Source organism: Notechis scutatus, chromosome 1, assembly GCF_049901735.1.
Source record: "Notechis scutatus isolate UNSWTSFEM ecotype Mainland chromosome 1, rNotScu1.2, whole genome shotgun sequence".
Classification (NCBI taxonomy): Eukaryota; Metazoa; Chordata; class Lepidosauria; order Squamata; family Elapidae; genus Notechis; species Notechis scutatus.
This window is the reverse complement of record NC_142009.1, coordinates 162015659-162035433: the sequence shown is the minus strand read 5'-3', so window position 1 is coordinate 162035433 and position 19775 is coordinate 162015659. Positions and strand designations below refer to the sequence as shown.

The following is a 19775-nucleotide window of genomic DNA, read 5'->3' as shown; positions in this document are numbered from 1 at the left end:
TGGGGGATTACTGCTATTTTCTTCCAGAAAAGAAGTTATTGAATGCAAGATTCTGATAGTGGTAAAAATATCGCTGCTGTTGAAACTTACAATTTCTTCCATTTGAATTTAATTTAAGCATGGGAATCTGGGGAGCCTGCAGGCAAATAAGAGAGGATTGTATAGTAAAAGATAATATATTCATATCCACAAACACACATATACATCCTGACCACTCTATAATTAAATAACAACCCCAGATTCCACCTTGGAACATTTATCTAAAACTATTTTTTTTCCTCAGAGTATTTCTGAAGCAAATTCTCTTTCATCATACAAACCATAAGAACTGGTAGGAAGAAAATGCAGATTTGTTTTTCTATTCCAGAGTACAGTCCCTTCTCCCCCACTTTTTCATATTCTTTGTGATATCCATAATAACTTAAATATTTTTGTTTATTACATTTGTTTGTGGTCCATCTCGCTGCAAGATTACTCTGGGTGGCTTACAAGGTTAAAAACAATAAAAATATATACATACATAGTAGCTATACAGATATAAATTATGATTAAAATTATGGTAAAAAGATGGGGAGGGAAGAAACAGGGTGCGCATGGGGTGAGGCGAGATCTGCTATTGGTCCATAAACAAGCTTCACATGATATTCCCTCATGGGGGCCTCAAGCCTTTACTCAGCCAACACACACAATACCTGTCAATTGGTTCTGCCTTCTTGGAATCCCCATCCTAAGTATTGTACTTTTACTGTGGGCTTGTCAACCAGCTCTGAGTTCAGGGAACATCTTCCCATACATAATTACTTTAACCTCTGAGTAAATATTATTCATCGGGCTACTTTTGTTTACCACTGATGTCCATCACTGGGCCACGCTCTGAAATTACACTTTTGAATTATCCCAGTTAGCAGCTGGATTTATCAGTCACTTCTTCTTTCCATGAATATCTCCTGCTAACTACCAGTACCCTGCATTTATTTGATTTACATTTCTTGTTTGTTTTTTTTAATTATCTCAAACAGCACCAGACTACAAGCTCATAGAGCGCACCTCTTTGAACTGTAAGCATAACGTTTAAGAATCACAAATTTAACTCTTGTTTCTTAACTTAGCTGATTAACAAATAATATTGAGCATTTGAAGTTTGGGAAATAATTACAAAGCTCAGTGTCTTATGGGAAGAAAAAGGGAAAAAGAAAGGAGAGAGGAAAGAAGGGGATGAGGAAAAGTCTTAAAGAGATTTTTCTGAAAGGAAGGAGCTTCTGCATTTTGATGTTGGGTTCCCACTACTGGTAATGCTTCAGTCTCTCAGAGGTTGGGCCAGGTAGAAAAGAGGTGTGGCGAAAATGGGAAACAATGGGGACAGCTTGTTTCAGGAGACCAGGTATTTTCTTGCTGTCCCTTTCCAAGCTTTTGTTCCTTTCTATTTTAACTGCCCCCAATGCTCCACTTCATATTGGTTTCTCTATCCTTTGCCCATGGAGTAATCTTTTGCCTTACTCTTTCACAACTCATCCTTCTCTTGGCTTCACAAGTCATATTTTTCTGCATTTTTCATGTAGCTGTTTCTTGCTTTAGTTAATTAGTATTTGGTTGTAGATCTGTAAAAACTAAAGAAATCAGGAGGGGCAAGAAAATCTATGGATCCCATGTAAAGTTATGTCAAAGCAAAAAACAAACAAACCAAAAAAGTGCTTTTGATATCAGTTCTTCCATTGTATATATCATTATCTGCTCTTTTCAATCTGATTTCATTGCTGACTTTTCCACTGCATTTATATAATATTTCCTTTGATTTGACTCCAAGAGGAATTACATGAGTAACAGAATCATTTGGATTAACCTGTCCCAATATATAACATACTATTCTGCTCCAGTCCCCAAATTTATTAATTTGGAAGAATTGTGTCCGCTTGACTTGAAAATAACCTAATCACCATGTGCCCTTGTAAAAATTCTAATATGAAAGCTAGCTACATATCAAGAAAGTAGATCTTACTCTGCCTCTCAAATTCATTTCCATTGCCCTGTGTTGCCATCAATCTGTGAATCAATGTTTAATTTATAATTTGCAGGATGGATACCAAACAATGGGAACATAGCAGAAGTTGCCAGGAGGTTAATATATATTAAAAAAAGATTCATTAAGGAATTGTCCCTGCATCAAAGACCATTAGAGCATCAGATGAATACAGCCCTAAACAGCCAGTAAGCCTAAAGGGCATGAACACAACTAACAAGGAAGCTGGAAAAAAAGAAGTAAATCTTACAGCTCTTCCCCCTGCACCCCTGCTCTTTGGAATCCTGACTTTAGTTCTAGAGTAACTAGCAAGGGGAAATTGTGTAATTTCACCCATTGGGGAGAGGAGATTACAAGAAAGATAGCAAACATAACAATAGGGAACACACATTGAAAGGAAAACCTTAGCATCATTTGTTGGCTTAGCTTACTAGCAAGTTTGACCCTTGAGCAACTAGGAAGCAAAAGAAAATCTTTAGAGCCAAACGGATTAGGGTCTTGCCAGTTTCAGATAACAGGGCCAGCTAAGAGAGGATGCTAATCAAATAAGGTCACAAATGAGGTTTACAACACTGCCTTTATTAATTGTACTCCAATTAAAATGTATAGCTAAAACATTTCTCTCAATCTTAGCATCTGTAATGGGTAAAAAGCATTTCTTCTAAATTGCTTAAGGTTTGCAGAGATTTTTTCCCCCCTTATGGTGCCTAAAAGCCACTGTTGACTCCTGGCAGTTGCCCAGGCCAAGTGCCTGCAGTTTTCTTGGCAAAATTTTTGGAAGTGGTTTGACCTTGCCTCCTTTCTTAAGGTTTAGTGAAACAGACTGGCCTGAATTCACTCAACTGTTTTTCTGTTTCATGTGCATATATTTTTTTCTTAATTTGCATCATGGTTTGAGTTGGTAAAAAAAAAAAAAACCTGAATCTTACAATACCAGTTCAAGAATATTTTAAATCTCACTTGAGCCCTATAATACCATAAAGTGCTTTTGCTGATTTTTCTCTATTGTCTTCATTCCCCTCTTTTACCTCAAATTCTTGTGAAAACACAAAATGTTACTAGTGAATCAGGTAATTATTGATCTGATCACCAAATTGTCCAATCCTCTTCTGTTCCCAAAGGCAGCCCATGGAATATGCAGCCCCAACTCCAGTACTCAGCTAAGGTGGATGATGAAGATGAAAAAGAGGCTCAAGAAACGTTCATCTATCAGCCACGGTACACAAAACACAGGAGCACAGCATCTTCACAAGGAAATGGAAATCAGGTAAATTAGATATTGGATAGCTTCTGTGCTTAGTTATATCCTATATTTTTCTCTTTTGGAGAATTTGTTTTGGGAACTATAATAAAACTCAAATCAAAATAAAAGGACACCAAAGTGAAGAAAATAGGAAATAGTAGAATGAAACAATTACAGATAGAAGTATACAGGTAGTCCTCAAGTTAAAACCACAATTGGGACCAGTATTTCCATTGTTAAGCAAAGTGGTTGTTAAGTGAATTGTGCCCAGTTTTATTACCTTTTTTGCAACACTTGTTAAGCAAAGCTGATGAATATTATTTTAGTGACTGGAAATGGGAAAGATTTAAGGAACCCTAGTTGAAGGTGAGAGACAAAGCATAAAAATCAATCTGATGATCAGTATTACATAATAAACCCAATTTTATCAACTCAGTTCGATGCAAATACAAGTACTCCTTGACTTATGACAGGTTGTTTAGCAACTGTTCAAAGTTACAAAGGCCACACAGACAGGCCATGGTCATTTGATCAAGTTTTAGGTCCTTGGCAACTGTCTCACTTTTATGGCCATTTGCAACTGTCTCACTTTTATGGCCATTTGCAACTTTCCATATATATATATTTTGTCAGTTTCTGGCATTTACTTCCAGTTTCTGACCAAAAATACCCAATGGGAAATATTAATTTGTTTAACAGGCACTCCAAAAATTGTCAAAAAATTACATGTGATACCTCGACATGAAGCCACAATGTCTTACAGAACATAATTCTGGGCTCAGTTATGGTTGTAAGTTGAAGAATATCTGTACAATAATTGTAAAAGTAGTGGAATTAGTAACAAATTTTATCGAACTGAGCTCAAAAATTGAAAGGGAAGTGAACCATAGGCATGAAATAAAGTGACATTTATTTATTGGAGAAATACAGACAAAATTTATGTGTACAGATATTACATTGCCAACAAAGATATTTATTACCAAGGCCATGATTGTTTTCTCAGCATACTTATTCAATATTATTTTATAATATTTTTCATGTATGGAAAAATGTTGAAATACTATTAGCTCTTGATTTATAGCAGACTTGTGACCTTCCCTGCTGGTTTCCTTATTGATTTTCTGAAGAAACCGACAGGGAAGACTGCAAATGGCAATCATGTGCATCTGTTCTGATGCTGCAGCTGATCATAAGTATGAACTGGTTGCCAAGAACCCAGACTATGATCACATGACCATGAAGTTGCTGGGATGGACAGAACTCCAAGGACTAGTCGTAACCGTCAATTGTCTGGTGGTGTAACTTTGAGCTGTCGCCAAACATAGCTCAAGGACTATCTATATAAAAATTCATTGGTTGAGACCAAGCCATTGTTTTATGGACAATGCTAACAGAAAGTATGTTTATCAGCCACATAAAGAATTAAATAATTTCTGTTGCTTCTATTCACCACTCAGATGACAAAACTTTTATATGTTCAGAGACAGTTCATAGATTGAAATGGGTACAAGCTATAAAATATTCCATCAGTCTTAATGTTAATCTCATTCTTTGGTATGCAGGTATTTGTTGAATTTTAATGACAACCCATACCTATATTGTAATTAATCTGCAAGGATAGATTTAATTGATCAATAAAACCACAAGGTACAAAATAAATCTAGTATTTTATTGAAACTACAGGAAATCATCTACTTTCATTCTGAATACAATCCAAATTATAAATGTGTATATATTTTTCTTTTTAATCTTTAATAAAGTTTATTTTTTAATATTTTTTTTAAAAAGACATGAGATATAGAGTAGGTTTGTAAACTAACTTTTGGAGTCAGTATACATTTAAGTCAATACTATCACAATGTTTTGGAACGAATGCAGCTCATATTTTCCATTGTTATTTTCCATTGTTAAATTAGATTTACAAGTTCTGTAAGGAATAGTGCCTTGTGTAATATTATGCAATGTTCATTCATTTGCCCCCTCATGAATCGTAGCTTGCATATGTTAAGATTTCAGAAGTTACAGCTGGTTCAGAATGTGACTGCATAAGCTGTTTAGGGGTACACATCATTATTCTAGAGTAATACTTACATGTCCAAGGCTACACCAATTACTAGTTTTCCAGGATCAGTTCAATGTGCTGGTTATCATATATGAAGCTCTAGATCACGGGTGTCAAACTGGCGGCCCATCAGCCAGATGCGTCACGTGCAGGCCACACCACATCCCAGTTCTGCAAATAGGGAAAACGTTGCAAAATGTCATGTGATGGCAACATGATGCTGCAAGTTTGAAACCCATTTCTAGATTGTTCAGAGCTTGGTTTTCTATGGGATCATCTTTCTTCCACTGCCAATGCCTATAAGCCTATAAGTCCTGGCAGGGTAATCCGTGCCATCTTGTGGGATCCTGGAGTCCTTCTGGAATACCTTTCCCTCTGAGGTCCATTCAACCCTATCCTGCTTTGCTTTAGAAAGTCATTGAAAATTTGACTTTTCAAAAATGATACGAGCTGAGGTATTTCGTAATTCTGCCAAATCATGACTGGTGAGGTATGGCTGAAATTATTTTTATGTGCTTTTCCATAGTGATTTTTCTTTTCATTTCTGTATGTTTTATGTGCTTTTTCATTTCATTTCTATGTGTTTTTTCATTTATGAATGTTTTATTGAGTTTTAAATATAAGTTGCCTTGTCTCTTTCTGATTTGGAACCCTATCAGTCAAACAAATAAATCAATAAAAAGAGGTCAGTAAAATGAGAACTCCATTTCTAACTCTTAATCTAGCACTACTAGCAAATTCTATTCTGGAACTAACAGGTTTACCAAATCCCACCTTTGTTCTTTTCTAGTCATAAAAATACACCATATTTCATTTTCTTTTCCTCCTTTTTTCCCACAAGTCCATGAATTTTTATAGAAATGCTCATTTGATAGAAGCCATTAATTTTAAAGTGTGTGTAGTTTTCTCCATGTGGCCTACTATGGAGAGAGCATCTTGAATAGGAGCATGATTTTGGACAAGAAAAGTGGACCCTCTTAAAAAAAATATTTCCTCCCCCAGTTATAATACAGTAGCTCATAAAGATTGGTTATTAAGCATTCACATGTTTTATTTAATCAGATTAGGAAATTCATTTCTCCTAGGAAGGGAAAAGAAAAAAAATTCTCTACACAGAGCTATGAAACAACTTTGAGGGAAATCTTATTTTAATAAAAACTGAGCAAAAAAAAATCATAATTCAATTTTTTTATTCTGTGGCTTGAAAATCTCCTGAGATTAGTTGTCATATATTTTAAGCATTATTTGGTTTAAATAGCTGACTGAATGAGAACATGTTTTTGACATGAACATCATTGCACTGAAATATGAAAAGTTCTAAGATGGAACTTACAAAGTATGACCTTTTCATAAATTTATTTGAGCAGGCTAGCTGTGATAGAGATGACTGTGGAGAAAATGCTTCAGTCAGAATCAAGCTTCTATTACATACTTAATGTACCTCATAATTTAGATTTATGAGGAAAAAAACAACTTTGTTTTTAGCTGCAGAGATATAGATGCTAAGATCTAATGAATTGGGTTGAGATACAGCTATAATTCTATTGTTCCTGCTCCTTATAATGTTATTAGTCCTCATAATGTGTTTAGTGTTTAGGTGTATGTAACCGTATTATTCACCATGTTCATCATTTAGCTAAAAGTACCACAGGCAATTTTGCACTCCAGATGTTCATCAAGGCCCCTCAACCTATTCAAAACATTCCAGATTGAAGTGAAAGAAGAACCTAAGAACTAATGTTCATGGTTTCAGTTAGAGATGCATAACAAACATTTGTCTGATTTTTCTCCAGCCTAACAGAATCCCTCAGTTGGGTGAGTGGTGGACTTCCAGGGAATTGGTATTTGCAGGTACTCATAGCTCACCCATTGTGGGAGACTTGTTATTGAGTATCTCATCCTTAAGGAAGAAATAATAACTTCTTGTGTTATTGGCAATCTTTATGACATTCAGTCATTCTGAGCACGTTCCACTTACCACAGCAGAATAGTTCCATTTCTCCAACTATCAGTGTGAGTTCTCCCAATCAGAAAAGAGGAAAAGCAGTCCCTGTCATGAAAGACAAACCTCTTTCCTAATTCACGTTTGATTTTAAAATTAAATCTTTAAATCTTTAATTAAATTTTTGGTTTTTGCATCTGGATGACTAAAATTAACCGGGTGGTTGTTTAAAAGTCTTTAAAATGGTATCACTCTTAGAAGAACTGAAAATGGAACTTAAAAAATGGAAAGAAGATGCACAAGAAGGGAGAGGTTCTTTTGGCTTCGTATTTTAATTCTTAGAAATGGAGATCTGGAACTATGAGAAACAACAAGAAACGCTTGCAGAACAAGAAGATTGGGACAAAGAAGAAGCCATCTTTAATGATCAAATAATTTTAAGTGGGGGGGGGAGAAAAGGGGGGAAAGAGAGTGAAAAGTTTAAGACTAGAAAAAACAACCAAAAAGAAGAAGAAGAATTTGAAAGATAAGTATAATATTAGAAAGCAACAGATGAGAGAATTAGAAGTAGAGAGACGAGGGGGTAAAAAGGGGAGGGGGAAGAAGAGGGGGAAGAAGGCAAGGAAAAGAAGTTGTAAAAGACAGAAACAAGAAATGGAGAAACAGGGAAAAGATATAAGGATTGTAACCATAAGCTTGTTTAGAGATAATGGGTGAAAATTTAATTGCAAAAGGGATTCTGCAAAGGTACATAAGATAGCATTGTTATATTATAAACAGAAATAATTTTAGAAAATATGATTAAAATGATGGATAAAATATTTACTGTAATGTAGTTGAATGTTTGGTAATAAATGAATTAAAATGATTGAGAGAATTAAATGGGAACATTTTTAATTATTAGTAATGATTTATAAAAATATAAGTGAGAAATATGGGGGAAAAAAAGAATTAACTATGGAAAGTTTATAAGTGTTCCCAAGGAAGTATGATATTTAATTGAAAAGAAATGTTAAAGATGTTAAGATTTTAATGAATATTAATGATAGAATTGAATTGGAATGGAATGTGTGCTTTATTTACATATATATATATATATATATATATATATATATATATATATATATATATATATATATATATATATAATTTTTTCTTTTTAAGAATATAGTGTGTATTTTAAGAATGTACCAAGCAGAATTCGATTGGAAGTTATGTATTATATTGAATGCTATAATCTTAAAGGTATACATTGAAGCTTAAATAAGAGTTTGAATGGATAAAATTAAAAGATATAAAGGTGTCATACTCCGATTGGTAACTACGGGGAAAAATTTGTTTAATAAGAAAAGATAATATGAAATTGAAACAGGACAGACAAAAGTATAAATATAATGATTTGATTGAGATGAGATAATTAAAATAAAGTTCAGAAAATTAAAAGAGGGGAAAAACTACGTAGAAAATATAAAACGGTAATAAGATATGGAATAGAATATAAAAATGAGCATGAAATTGAGTTTGGTGTCTGTATGAAGAAGTGATAACCTGGGACCATGCTATTTTCAAAAAAGATGTTTTATTTGTATTTTGTTTTTGTGAAAACCCAAATAAAACTTTCAAAATAAATAAATAAATAAATCTGTTAACCTTCCATTTTATAAATCTGTGTGAAGACCTGAGATCATGGTGTAAGATTAGCTTGACTTGATGTAAAACATCAGCTCTATAAACAATAATTATTTGATATTAAAGTGTAAATATAGCCTTAATGGATTTTGCCAGTAGTGTCAGCTAAATATCAAAAGTTGTTCATTGGAGTTTGTAGAGCAAGTCACAAGATACAAAGCTGCCTTGTTACTTGACAAGTGAGGATGTTATTTCCTTCAAAGGAGAGGTCTTAATTCAGAGGTCATGTACAAAAAACAAAATGGGAGATACATTTAAATGTGTATCTTAAGTATATACAGCCTTCCTCCTTGACAGTTATTTAATTGTTACATTCTGTTATTGTTAATTATTATTATAATGTTCCAGCATTTTCTAAAATGTTTTTTTTTCTATTCAGTGAAATCATGATCTTTAGTCCATCAAGGTTATGAGAGCTAGTATTGCTCTGTATTTTTTTATTTCTCCTTTAACTGCTAAGAAAAATTGTGGTGGTGGGCACTGTCCTTTGCTATCTTCTTTCTTCTCTCTTTAGATACTTGAACTGAACAAACGCATCTCTGTTATTGAAAGTATGCTCAGCTCTCTTGAGGAAAAGATTCTAGTTCACTCTGAGAAGGTAAAATCAAGAACAGTGTTATACATACGCCCAGGTTGCCATTTACTCAGCTATGCTCAATCAGCCTGATCTGTCCGCAGGGTTATTTCAGGCATTCTGGGTTGCTCTTTAATGCCAAACTGCTCTTTATTCCTAGCAGTGCTTCAGCACCTTGCCCACTTAATTAGTGCAGAAGCCTCAGGACAATTGTCTAGTTCTATCTTTCTCTGAAGAGCCCAGGACCAATATTCCTCAGTGCTGCTCACAGGCTTAACTAATTCTTTCAGTTTTTAAACTGGAAAAGTAAGATGTTTTTATAGTATAAATAGAACATATCACCAGGGGCGGAGACAAGAGGTTCCAAATGTAAATAGGTGCTTAACCCACTAAGATTTTCTACCTCATTATGGGTCTTTCATTTAAAGTAGATGAGAGAGAAATACTGTACATTACTAGACTTCATTGTACCATTTCTGCTGTTCATAGGAATGGATGTCTCGGTATCTTGTGTAGTTAAGACAGTAATCCAAACATTCATGGAGGGAAATTGATTAGTTAATTCCTACCGCATGATGAGATTTAGGTTTCCTTAATCCCGTGTTAAAAAGATGCACATTGTGTAGACTTGGAATAAGCCAGCTAGAACATACGATTGAGAATGACTTACTTTTATTTCACTAGCCTCTAGATATTGATTCCTACATTGATCGTAGCACAGAAGAGAAGGAACTGAGGAGAAAATTAGAAGAATTGACAAGTAGCATAACTGAAAAAGTTGTTTCTATTGATGAAGAAAATGCAGGAAAGAAGACTGAAGAATCCAAACCAGAAATGGACTCATCCAGTGATGACCTTCCTCCTGATGCGAAGAAGGTATTGTCCTCTGTTTCTTTATCCTCCTTTCAGCAAACTCTGTTCAGGCAACCACCTTGTAATGTGACCTATTTTCCTGTATTCTTTGACACCTCATCGACAAAGGTATCTATGTGTTCAGTGAGGATGTGTGGACCAAAAAAGCATGAAGACTTCCATTTAAACTTTAAAAAGATAACATTAGGATTTGAAAAGACATATAGCTGTATTATGGTGAAGGGTTTTTTGATGCAGATATTCTTGCTGAACATGGGGCTCTCTTTGTATATTAGATCTCACAAGTTTAACTTTGAGGAATAGGGCTCAGCCCTATTGTGTCTGTGCTTGATATTAAGCCTTCTTGTAATGTGTTCGAGTTTATGTGTTTTGCTTGAAGAATAACCAGCTTGCTTTGATTGTATAATTCAGCTAACTGTGGCAATCTCAGTGTGGACTACATAAGTTACTAACAACAATTGAAACATTTCATTTAATTTTTTTGTTATAATAAATTTTATTAAAAGTTTTTAAAAAAATAAAAATTAACACAAACTAATGCAAAATAGAACAAAGAAAGAAAAGAGAAAGAAGAAAAACGAGAAAACAAAAATGCAGTGAGAAAGAATAAAAAGAAACAGAACTAAGCTTCCAAGTTCCTCTGCTGCAACTATATGTTTGATTACAAAATTATATCTTAGTCTATGATTACCAAAAAAAACCCTCTTTTTTTCTTTTTTCTTTTTCACTTTTTCCAGTCATTAAACCCACAAGTCATAAGTGCATCTTTTCTGCAAATAGTCTATAAGGGATTTTAATTCAATCCTAGATGTAGAGAATGCTGTTTTTCTATCAAAAGAAGTTAATTTAACCATCTTTCCATCAACTTAACCAACCGTTCCTCCATTGCAGATAGACCTTTCCACTTTTGAACATATAATCATCTTGTAGCTGACATATATAGAAACAAAGTTTCATGACTTTTTGTAGTTGCCTGTCCATTAGTCTCAAAAGCAAAGTCTCTGTTTTCAGTGGAACTTTAATTTTTAAACCTTCTGAATTTTTGGAAATATTTGTATCAAAAAAGTTTGGCTTTTTTACATATCCATCAAACATAATAAAATTTCCCTTCATGTTGTTCACATTTTCAACAAAGATTCAAAGCACCTTCAAAGGTTAGAACACAATGTACATTTCAAACCTTTCAGTCATATGTTTCCCATTGTTCCATTTATATATTTTAACTAAAGTTTTTAGCCCATTTTTAACATATATTCTTTCATTTATTCTTCTTTGTATTTATTCCATACTCTGAGAATGGCCTGCTTGACATACTGATTTTTATCTACATTCACCTTAGCTTTGTCATATAATAAATGTCCTTGCCACCCAAATCTTAAATCATGTCCTTCTTACTTCAATAACCTTCTATTCCTTAATACACATTCCTTTATCCAAACTAAATATCAGATAGCAAAATATAATTTCAAATCTCCTAGACCAACTTTCCTTTGCATCTGTATGCATGTACTTTACATTTAATTTGGGTTTTCCCACCTGCCTATAATGCACTCATTTGTGTGTCTATTCAAAATTTCAAGAACTAAAATATCATTTAAAAAACTTTCTTGTATCTATTCTTAATTGTTTGCATATAGTTCTTAAATCTAAATCTCCCTTGTTGGGTTGTTGGTTTTCTTGTAATCTCGTAAAAAGATTTAACTCACTGCAAAACTTGATCTTCGCTACAGAAGAAATATTTCTTCATCTGTAATTGATTACTTCCTGAAATGATTAAGAACAGGGGGAAAGCAAGATTTTAATGTCAATTTCTGCTCTAATGCAGTTATAGGTTTCCCAGCATCTCAGCTCCTGGAATGATTGCAATTTTCCCCCCAGTTCTTCAATTAGGTCCATAGCACACTTAGTTTATCTCATCCTCTTTGATTCAGGAAGATTGTGCTGTGTAGAATACACATCCTAGCGAGAGTTCTCGGCTGTGGTTGCTGTCCTTGCACCAGCCCGCTATTATTCCCCATCAGAAACTTCAAAAATTCATTTTATTTGAATCACCATGTATACAATATCTATTTTTTTGTGTTCCATTGATACATAACAAACAAAATTTAACATTGAGAAATCCATGATAAATTATCCTGCTCTTTACTTTGTAAAATTTAATAGCAGCCAAGAATGCTCAGGGGATGTATTTTAAGTTGTTCCCCTTTGTTTCTTTAGCTGTGAAATTGTTCATTCATTGCAGTCTAAGAGTGGAACTTCAAAACACACTTCTTTCAACCCAGTTAACTTTCTTCGGAATCAAAATGAACAGGATTGTGTAAAACCAAAGCAATAATGAATACATAGTAACCCTCCTGCAGCATAATTTTTAAAATGCTAGTCAGTTGCCTTGCCTTACCCATTAGTCAAGATTTGCCAAAGAAACTTTATTTACTATTTATTACTACTTCGAGCAACAATTACTGAGGTATTTCCATCTGATTCCAGGAATCTGTGGACATGCCTTGGCACTTTGGCAAGATCTGTTTCTGATTACAGTAGAATCAAATTTAATTGTAGAATGGAAGAATCTCTGCATCTTTATTACCTCCTAGCCTTTCAGTATACGCTTATCTTTTTGAAGTAATTTATTAACAAAAGAAAGATAACTCTGTATGCTTTTGAGTTCTAATGGTTTTCCTCCCTATTGCTGATATTTCTAATGAACAGCTTTAGCATGTAGAAATTGGTCTTGATTTAGGCTATCTGCCTCCATTTAGGAAAGGCTATTGTCTACCCTGTTATTAGGTAGAAGAAACATTTTTCTTCTATGGGATATTTTACACTGCACCTCTGTCTTGTGGATAGATGGTAAGAAATTTGGTGTTGTTTTTAATGCATAAATCCTTAGAAAATGAAGCAAGTCCTACTGTACAGCACTCACATCATTACTGCATTCCAGCTCTTTAGTATTCTTGAAGTAGAGGAAAGGGGGGGGAATATGTCAGGCAATCCAAAATGTTAATCTGAATTTAGTTCAGAGTCTTTGGTAATTTCTTCAGCTCATCTGACTTATTTCTGAATTACAGAGATGATTAACAAGTCTGTCTGTACTAGCAGTTCATTAATACTCTTCTTTAACTTCTCTCTGATTTGTCTTACGCTCAAGATTAGTCTTGTCAAGTCTTGTCAAGCATGTGACATTCACTCATTCAGACATCTTCTTACATTTGTGACCTAACATTGCTCCATAGTAACTTAAAGGAATTCTAAAAACTTTTGTGTGATTATTGTATTGTGACTTTTGCATCTTCCCTTAATCATGCTTTATTCCTGTTGCAGTTGTAAACTGATGTGAATATGGACAGTGAAAGAGAAAAGGCAATCATTTTTGGAGCATTGAACAAAAAGCCAACAACTATGCTGGCAGTTAAGGCTTTCAGCAGCAACTGTTACAGCCTATATAGTCTTCTCAGTAATTACAGTCTTACAATAGACATAGATTTCAACCATTTAACTTTAACTTTGATCGTTCATCCCAATAGAGGCTCTGCACATTGCAAAAGCAAGATGGACTTCATTATCTTTATCTTTGTTTCTATCTCCTTCAAAGGACTTTGTTTGTGAACAGGTGGGCTGCAGCCCTGAAACATGCGTTCTATGAGAACTAGATATGAAAAGGTTCTGAAGAATGGATATAAACTGCTCTGGCCTTCCTGAATTCACTCAGAATCTCAAGATATGGAAAGAAGGCAAAGCAGCTAGAAAACAGTGATTAAGCCAGGCTCATCAATCTATTCATGATGATACCGAATGCATTGTTAAATTACTGCTGACTGACTATATTACAAAATAATACATAGAAGCCTAGTGGAGATACATAAAACAAAGCAAATTCTAAAACATTTTAAAAAAACCAGCAGACTAAATGAACATAAAAATGAAAGTAGTATGCTTCAAATAAGACACTCTGACTTGAATTCCCTTGTTTGAAGATACCTTAAATTGTACTTTATTGGCAATGATGAAGTAAATGCTTAGGCTCCATTTCCTGTAGTTTGGTTTTCATTGCTTTCTGGACACATCAATTTGTTCATTTTTCAGCATGTCCTTGTGAACTTTAGCTCTTCCACTTGCCTCATCAGCACAGAGACTACAGCCAGAAGGAAAATCATTGAGAGTAGCAGAAAGGCTCACACATCCTTTGGACAACAGTAACAAATGCTAAACTTTCCCATTTTTAGACAGAAAACCTATGATCTTCACAGTCTAACATATTAGAATGTAAGTTTCTTTGTATGCAGGTATATTAATCCCATGACCTTCATATGGTTCTGTTATGCGCTGACATAACTATATTTGTGCATTTTATTTATTTATTTCCCAATCTTCTGCCTTGGACTAGTGACCAGCTGGCCTCATGATCATTTTCTTGTTCTTGCACTGGGAAACTACCTGAGGACAGGAAAAGAGCTGATGTGGTTTCCATCTTCAAAAAAAAAAAGGAAAAAAAAAACAGATGCAAGACCAGTCAGCCTGACATAAATATTTGGGAAGATCCTGGAAAAGATCATCAAGAAACAGATTTCCAAATATCTAGAAGCAAGGAAAGTTATAACCAGAAGCCAACATGGGCTTGTCAAAAACAGAGCATGCCAAACAAATCTTATTTCATTCTTCGACAAAGTGACTAAATTGTGGGCCAGTGAAATAAAATTGAATTTTTAGCAAGGCATTCAACAAAATAGACTACAACCTACTTCTTGGTAAGCTAGAAAAATGTGGGATAGACAGCATTACCACCAGATGGATTTGTAACTGGCGGAGAAACCGTACTCAACGAGCAGTCCTTACATCTACAGGGAGGGAAGTAAGCAGCGAGACACCACAAAGTTCTGTCTTAGATCCAGTACTTTTCATTATCTTCATAAAAGACTTAGATGAGGGAATAGAAGGGGAACTCATCAAATTTGCAGATGACACTAAACAGGACTAGAAGATCTCCAAGATTTCTTCCAACTCTATTATTCTATATTCTTACCATCTTTCCATTCCAATAGAAAGTCCCAAGAACAGGAGGTTAGCAGCACTGCCATTTTCCACATATTTTTTTTTTCATTCCAAACTAACTATTAAAAACCTAAATTTCCTAATATTGGCTAGTATTATTCTACAAAATACCAATAAATAGTATCTTCCAAGATGTAAGACAATTACTTTAAAATGTTATAGAGTAGCAGAGGATGCTTTTGAACAATGATCATTATTTGCAATTGATCTTTCATAACCTCCATTGGCTATGTAAAGACCATAATAACATTTAAATCCTTTTCATCAAAGTTAAAGTCACATGAAGAGTTATCTTGTAGTGTAGATGCAAAAGCATCTGTCAGTTCAGAGTTCATATTGATCATTGGAGGAACGCATGTCCTAATCCAAATTGACAACACTTCTTAAAAAGCTATCTGGACCAGACACAAGTTACCTTCAGCTGAATGAGCAGCCACAAGTTAAAAGCACAGTGAACCCCATCAGAAATCACACCAAGACTGAAGAGCATAAGTTTATGCTGGACCCAAGAATCCATCCTTGCCATAAATTGTAGCAAACCTCAAACCCTCAGATAGAAACCTCAAATTTAAAAAAAAAAAGGTGGGGGGATGTCAATCTGATCACAGTTCACATTCTGACATGATTTCCTAAAAGAAGAACAAGTCATATCATGCAGATTTGCATACTGGTAGCACTGAAACTGGAATGATGGATGCTCCTGTACTGCTTTTGGACGGATGGAAGAGTTTGCCTCTGACATAAGCTGGTGTGATGCCCCTTTGAGAATGGTGTCAGCATTCATTCAAATGACTGTTTTCTGGGTTATACAAGAAGGAAGTAGGCAGTTAAGACACCCTAAGTTTTAGCAAAGTACCACCACCCCCCAGGTAAAGTTAGGCCTGTTCTGTGTCCATGGTGGTCACTTTTTGCAAACACTGTCCATAATCAGAAAAGTACCCACCCAGAGTTTGGTGGAGCCTGTAAATCCCATACATAAATGAATCTGCATTCTCTATGAAGGACAGTCCATACATCTAAAATACTGTATTGCTCTGAGGATTTAAATGTGTTGCAGAACAGGTGACGAATAACTACTTCAGGCTTATTTTAAAATAATAATAATAAAGGTAAGGTTTTTTTAGAAATATTCCAGACAAACCATTACCTGTTGGCTCTTCTTTTCAGAGGTAATTACCTGTCACTCATGCATCCTTCTAATCCTCACTGGTTTTTAAGATTATCGCATACCCTCCCCAATCCATGCTGCAACCCCTCATGCCCATGTTGGCACATTCATTCACGTTCCTGTGTACTCTTCCCAATCCACACTGCATTGCTTAGCAACCTCCCAAATCCACACAGCACCTGCCATGCAGTCTTCTTGGACCCTATGCAACCTTCCTGACCCAATGTAGCATCTTTCCCCCCCCAAAAAAAAAATTACTCTCCCCAACCTAAGTGGCACCTCTTGTACAACCAACCCATGTACCACCTCCCACATAACCCTTTCCTCCCCCCACTTGCAGCCATTTACCTGCTTGCCACCCTGGGGCTTTTGACTTCCTACCAACTTCCCCATTGACTTTCATTATAAGAAGCTGACAAGGAGCATTGGACATGATAATCACACGTCTGGGGCAGCATGGCAGCACTGAAATGAACACAAATTCACAATTTTGTCAAACATCAATCCCATGGAGTCATGGATCATGGATTTTAGACTCATTGTTTAATTTGGCAGATTCGAGCCAACTTGATGCCCCACTTTGCTGAATTGAAGGTCACAACAAGAAGACACAAAAGTTTTAGTAGCATATGCATTTACTGTGTGTTACTATATCACGCTGCATAATATAATATGCTATATTTAGCAATGTGTATCTTAGGATGGTTTTTGATTTCAGCAAACCCCTTGATGTTATATTTATTCTGCTAACTTGCCAGCATTTGTTAAATAAAAATGTAGCATTCCAGTTTCTTGATTCCTGTTGGCAATTGCCCATTAATCTGTGAACTAGGAACTTGATGTATGTTTCAAATCTGAAAATGGATGCATTTTTAGCCTGAGAAATTATGGACCTTATAACTTTGACGTTCTAACAATCACAATCATAAAATATAAAATAGATGGAGAAGATAAGCAAGTATTATGATAGTCCCTTTTCAAAGGCAGTCAGTCTCCTGAACCAGTGTGTTCCCCTGGAGCTTTGGTAGTGTTGTGCATTGACCAAAGAAGAATTCTTAGTATCTCAGTCTTCAGTCCTTAATATCTTAGGCAACGGAATTGATAAAAACCTCTGTGTGATAGCTTTAAGGACTACTGTCATCAGGTGGGATTCTACCAGTTCGCACCTATTCGGTAGAACCGGTTGTTAACATTCTAAGCAGTTTGGAGTACCGGTTGTTAGAAGAAATTACTGGCCTAATCCTATAAGGAAGGCAGGAAGGAAACATTCTGGTGTTGCTTACAGAAACTGCCTCTCCGTTAACCCTTATTACATTCTTGGCAGGACTAGACTTCCTGTCTCGGGAACTTCTCTGGAGTGTTTTTTCCTCCTTTGCTGGTACTTTGCTTGTGTGGAGTGACCATTCAAAGTTACAATGGCACTGAAAAAAGTGACTTATGACCATTTTTCACACTTACGACTGTTGCAGCATCCCCACTGTCACGAGAGGCCAGGCGAGGAGATGCGTGCCTTGATATAAGTGATATTGAGTTGGCCACGCCCAGCCAATAACATGACCACCAAGCCACATCCACCAACTAAGCCAGGCCCACAGAACTGGTTGTTAAAAAATTTGAATCCCACCCCTGACTGTCATGTATGACTACTCTCAACACACACAGTCCTGAAGAAGCAACAATATAATATAACAAGGCAACCACCATATGTCCCATTCTTTAAAGAAAATTATATTCCTGATAGAACAAGTTTTGATGTAAACATTTTATCTGTTTTATAACTAACTGCAGAAGCTAGATTTGGAGCAAATACAAGACTATACAAAAGAAGATTTTTGTATTGAAGTTGAGAATGTTTTACAATGATTTACATTACATATGGTCAAATTGGAGCAAATGTGGTTTCTCTATTACCATCTCTACAGGTAATCCTCAATCTAAACTGTAGTTGGGACTGGATTTATGGTCATAAGTTCTCATAGTCATAAGTTGAGATACCTATGTGATTGGACACAGTTTTATGACTTTTTTGCAGCAGTTGTTAAGCAAATTACTACAGTCTTTAAGTGAATCTGTGGTTGTAAGTGCAAACCCATTCTTTTGAATGGGAGGATTTTGCCAGAAACTGGCAAAAAAACTTCATAAATTACAGTTATATGACCACTACAGCCAGTTGTGAAGGCAAGCCAATTGCCAAACCAGAGAAATGCAGTAATATGATCACAGGGAAGGTATGGTGTGACATTTTACAATGGCTAGAAGTGCTTTACACACATGTTCTGGGCCCGTCTTAATTTTGAATTGTTGTTAAGCAACCAATCATAAGTTTTAGGTAGTTCACCTATAGCACTACATTTACTTTTGCTGTCCAACCTGACATGTACTGATGGATCATAATGTACTCTACTTAAGTGTCCTCCCCAATGATCCTTTCCTCTCTCGTTTTGATTGCTTACTTTCAATATCTAGTTGCCAAGTGGTGAGAGGATGTTCCTACTTATTTAAACAGACTTTGGCTATCAAGGGCACCAGATGATCTATGATTTCACCTCCCTTAAAAATAAATTGCACATACAAAACCAGATAAAAGCAAGTTCTGCTGCCCAGTCTTAATTCTGATGGGGTCACAAGCTATAGGCAAGATCATTCCTCTTAATTGTCTTCTTTAACAAGGCTTACTTTTCCTGTCAAGTTGGCATATAGGTTTAATATGAAATGCCCTCTGGGCAGAAAGCTTTTCATGTAATGAGTCATCACATGGTGCATTAAAGTGAGTTGTTCTGAAAAGCATTTTCACAAAACAATGGTGATTTTGTTGGTCCAGAAATATTTATTTCTTTGTTCCAAAGTTTAATCTGCAGGGACTGTTCCAGCCCAGTTCAAAAGAAAGGCAGTGTAAGACCTTATGAAATAAAGTCTCATATTTTATACCAATACTTACACAAATACAATACTTCAATGTTGAGTTTAAAGTCTAAATGTGTTACATGTGGAATGTGTGTATTCTCATATACTTTCCCAATTCCATTTCCTGCCCCCCCCGGACATTTCTTTCCTGAGACCATCTGGCTTTATCAAGAGCAGACTGACCAAAATAAAATGTACCGTACAAATGTACCGTACAGTGGTCACCATGAACAATCCCTTCATATCTTCTGCTT

At 35.3% G+C, this 19775-nt stretch overlaps 1 protein-coding gene across 9 annotated transcripts in view; it reads left to right on the top strand.

Annotated features, from left to right (window-relative positions):
* Positions 1 to 19775, top strand: part of MLPH (melanophilin) — a 71654-nt gene that overhangs the window by 33234 nt on the left and 18645 nt on the right. For 4 of the 9 annotated variants that reach the window (XM_087949292.1, XM_087949288.1, XM_087949295.1 and 1 more), the window contains 4 exons: positions 1020 to 1058; positions 3139 to 3284; positions 9468 to 9551; positions 10212 to 10403. In XM_087949292.1, coding sequence (XP_087805418.1) covers positions 1020 to 1058; positions 3139 to 3284; positions 9468 to 9551; positions 10212 to 10403 — 461 coding nt within the window. The remainder of the gene's footprint in view (positions 1 to 1019; positions 1059 to 3138; positions 3285 to 9467; positions 9552 to 10211; positions 10404 to 19775) is intronic. The other 5 variants (XM_087949294.1, XM_087949291.1, XM_087949293.1 and 2 more) reach the window with 2 other exon arrangements.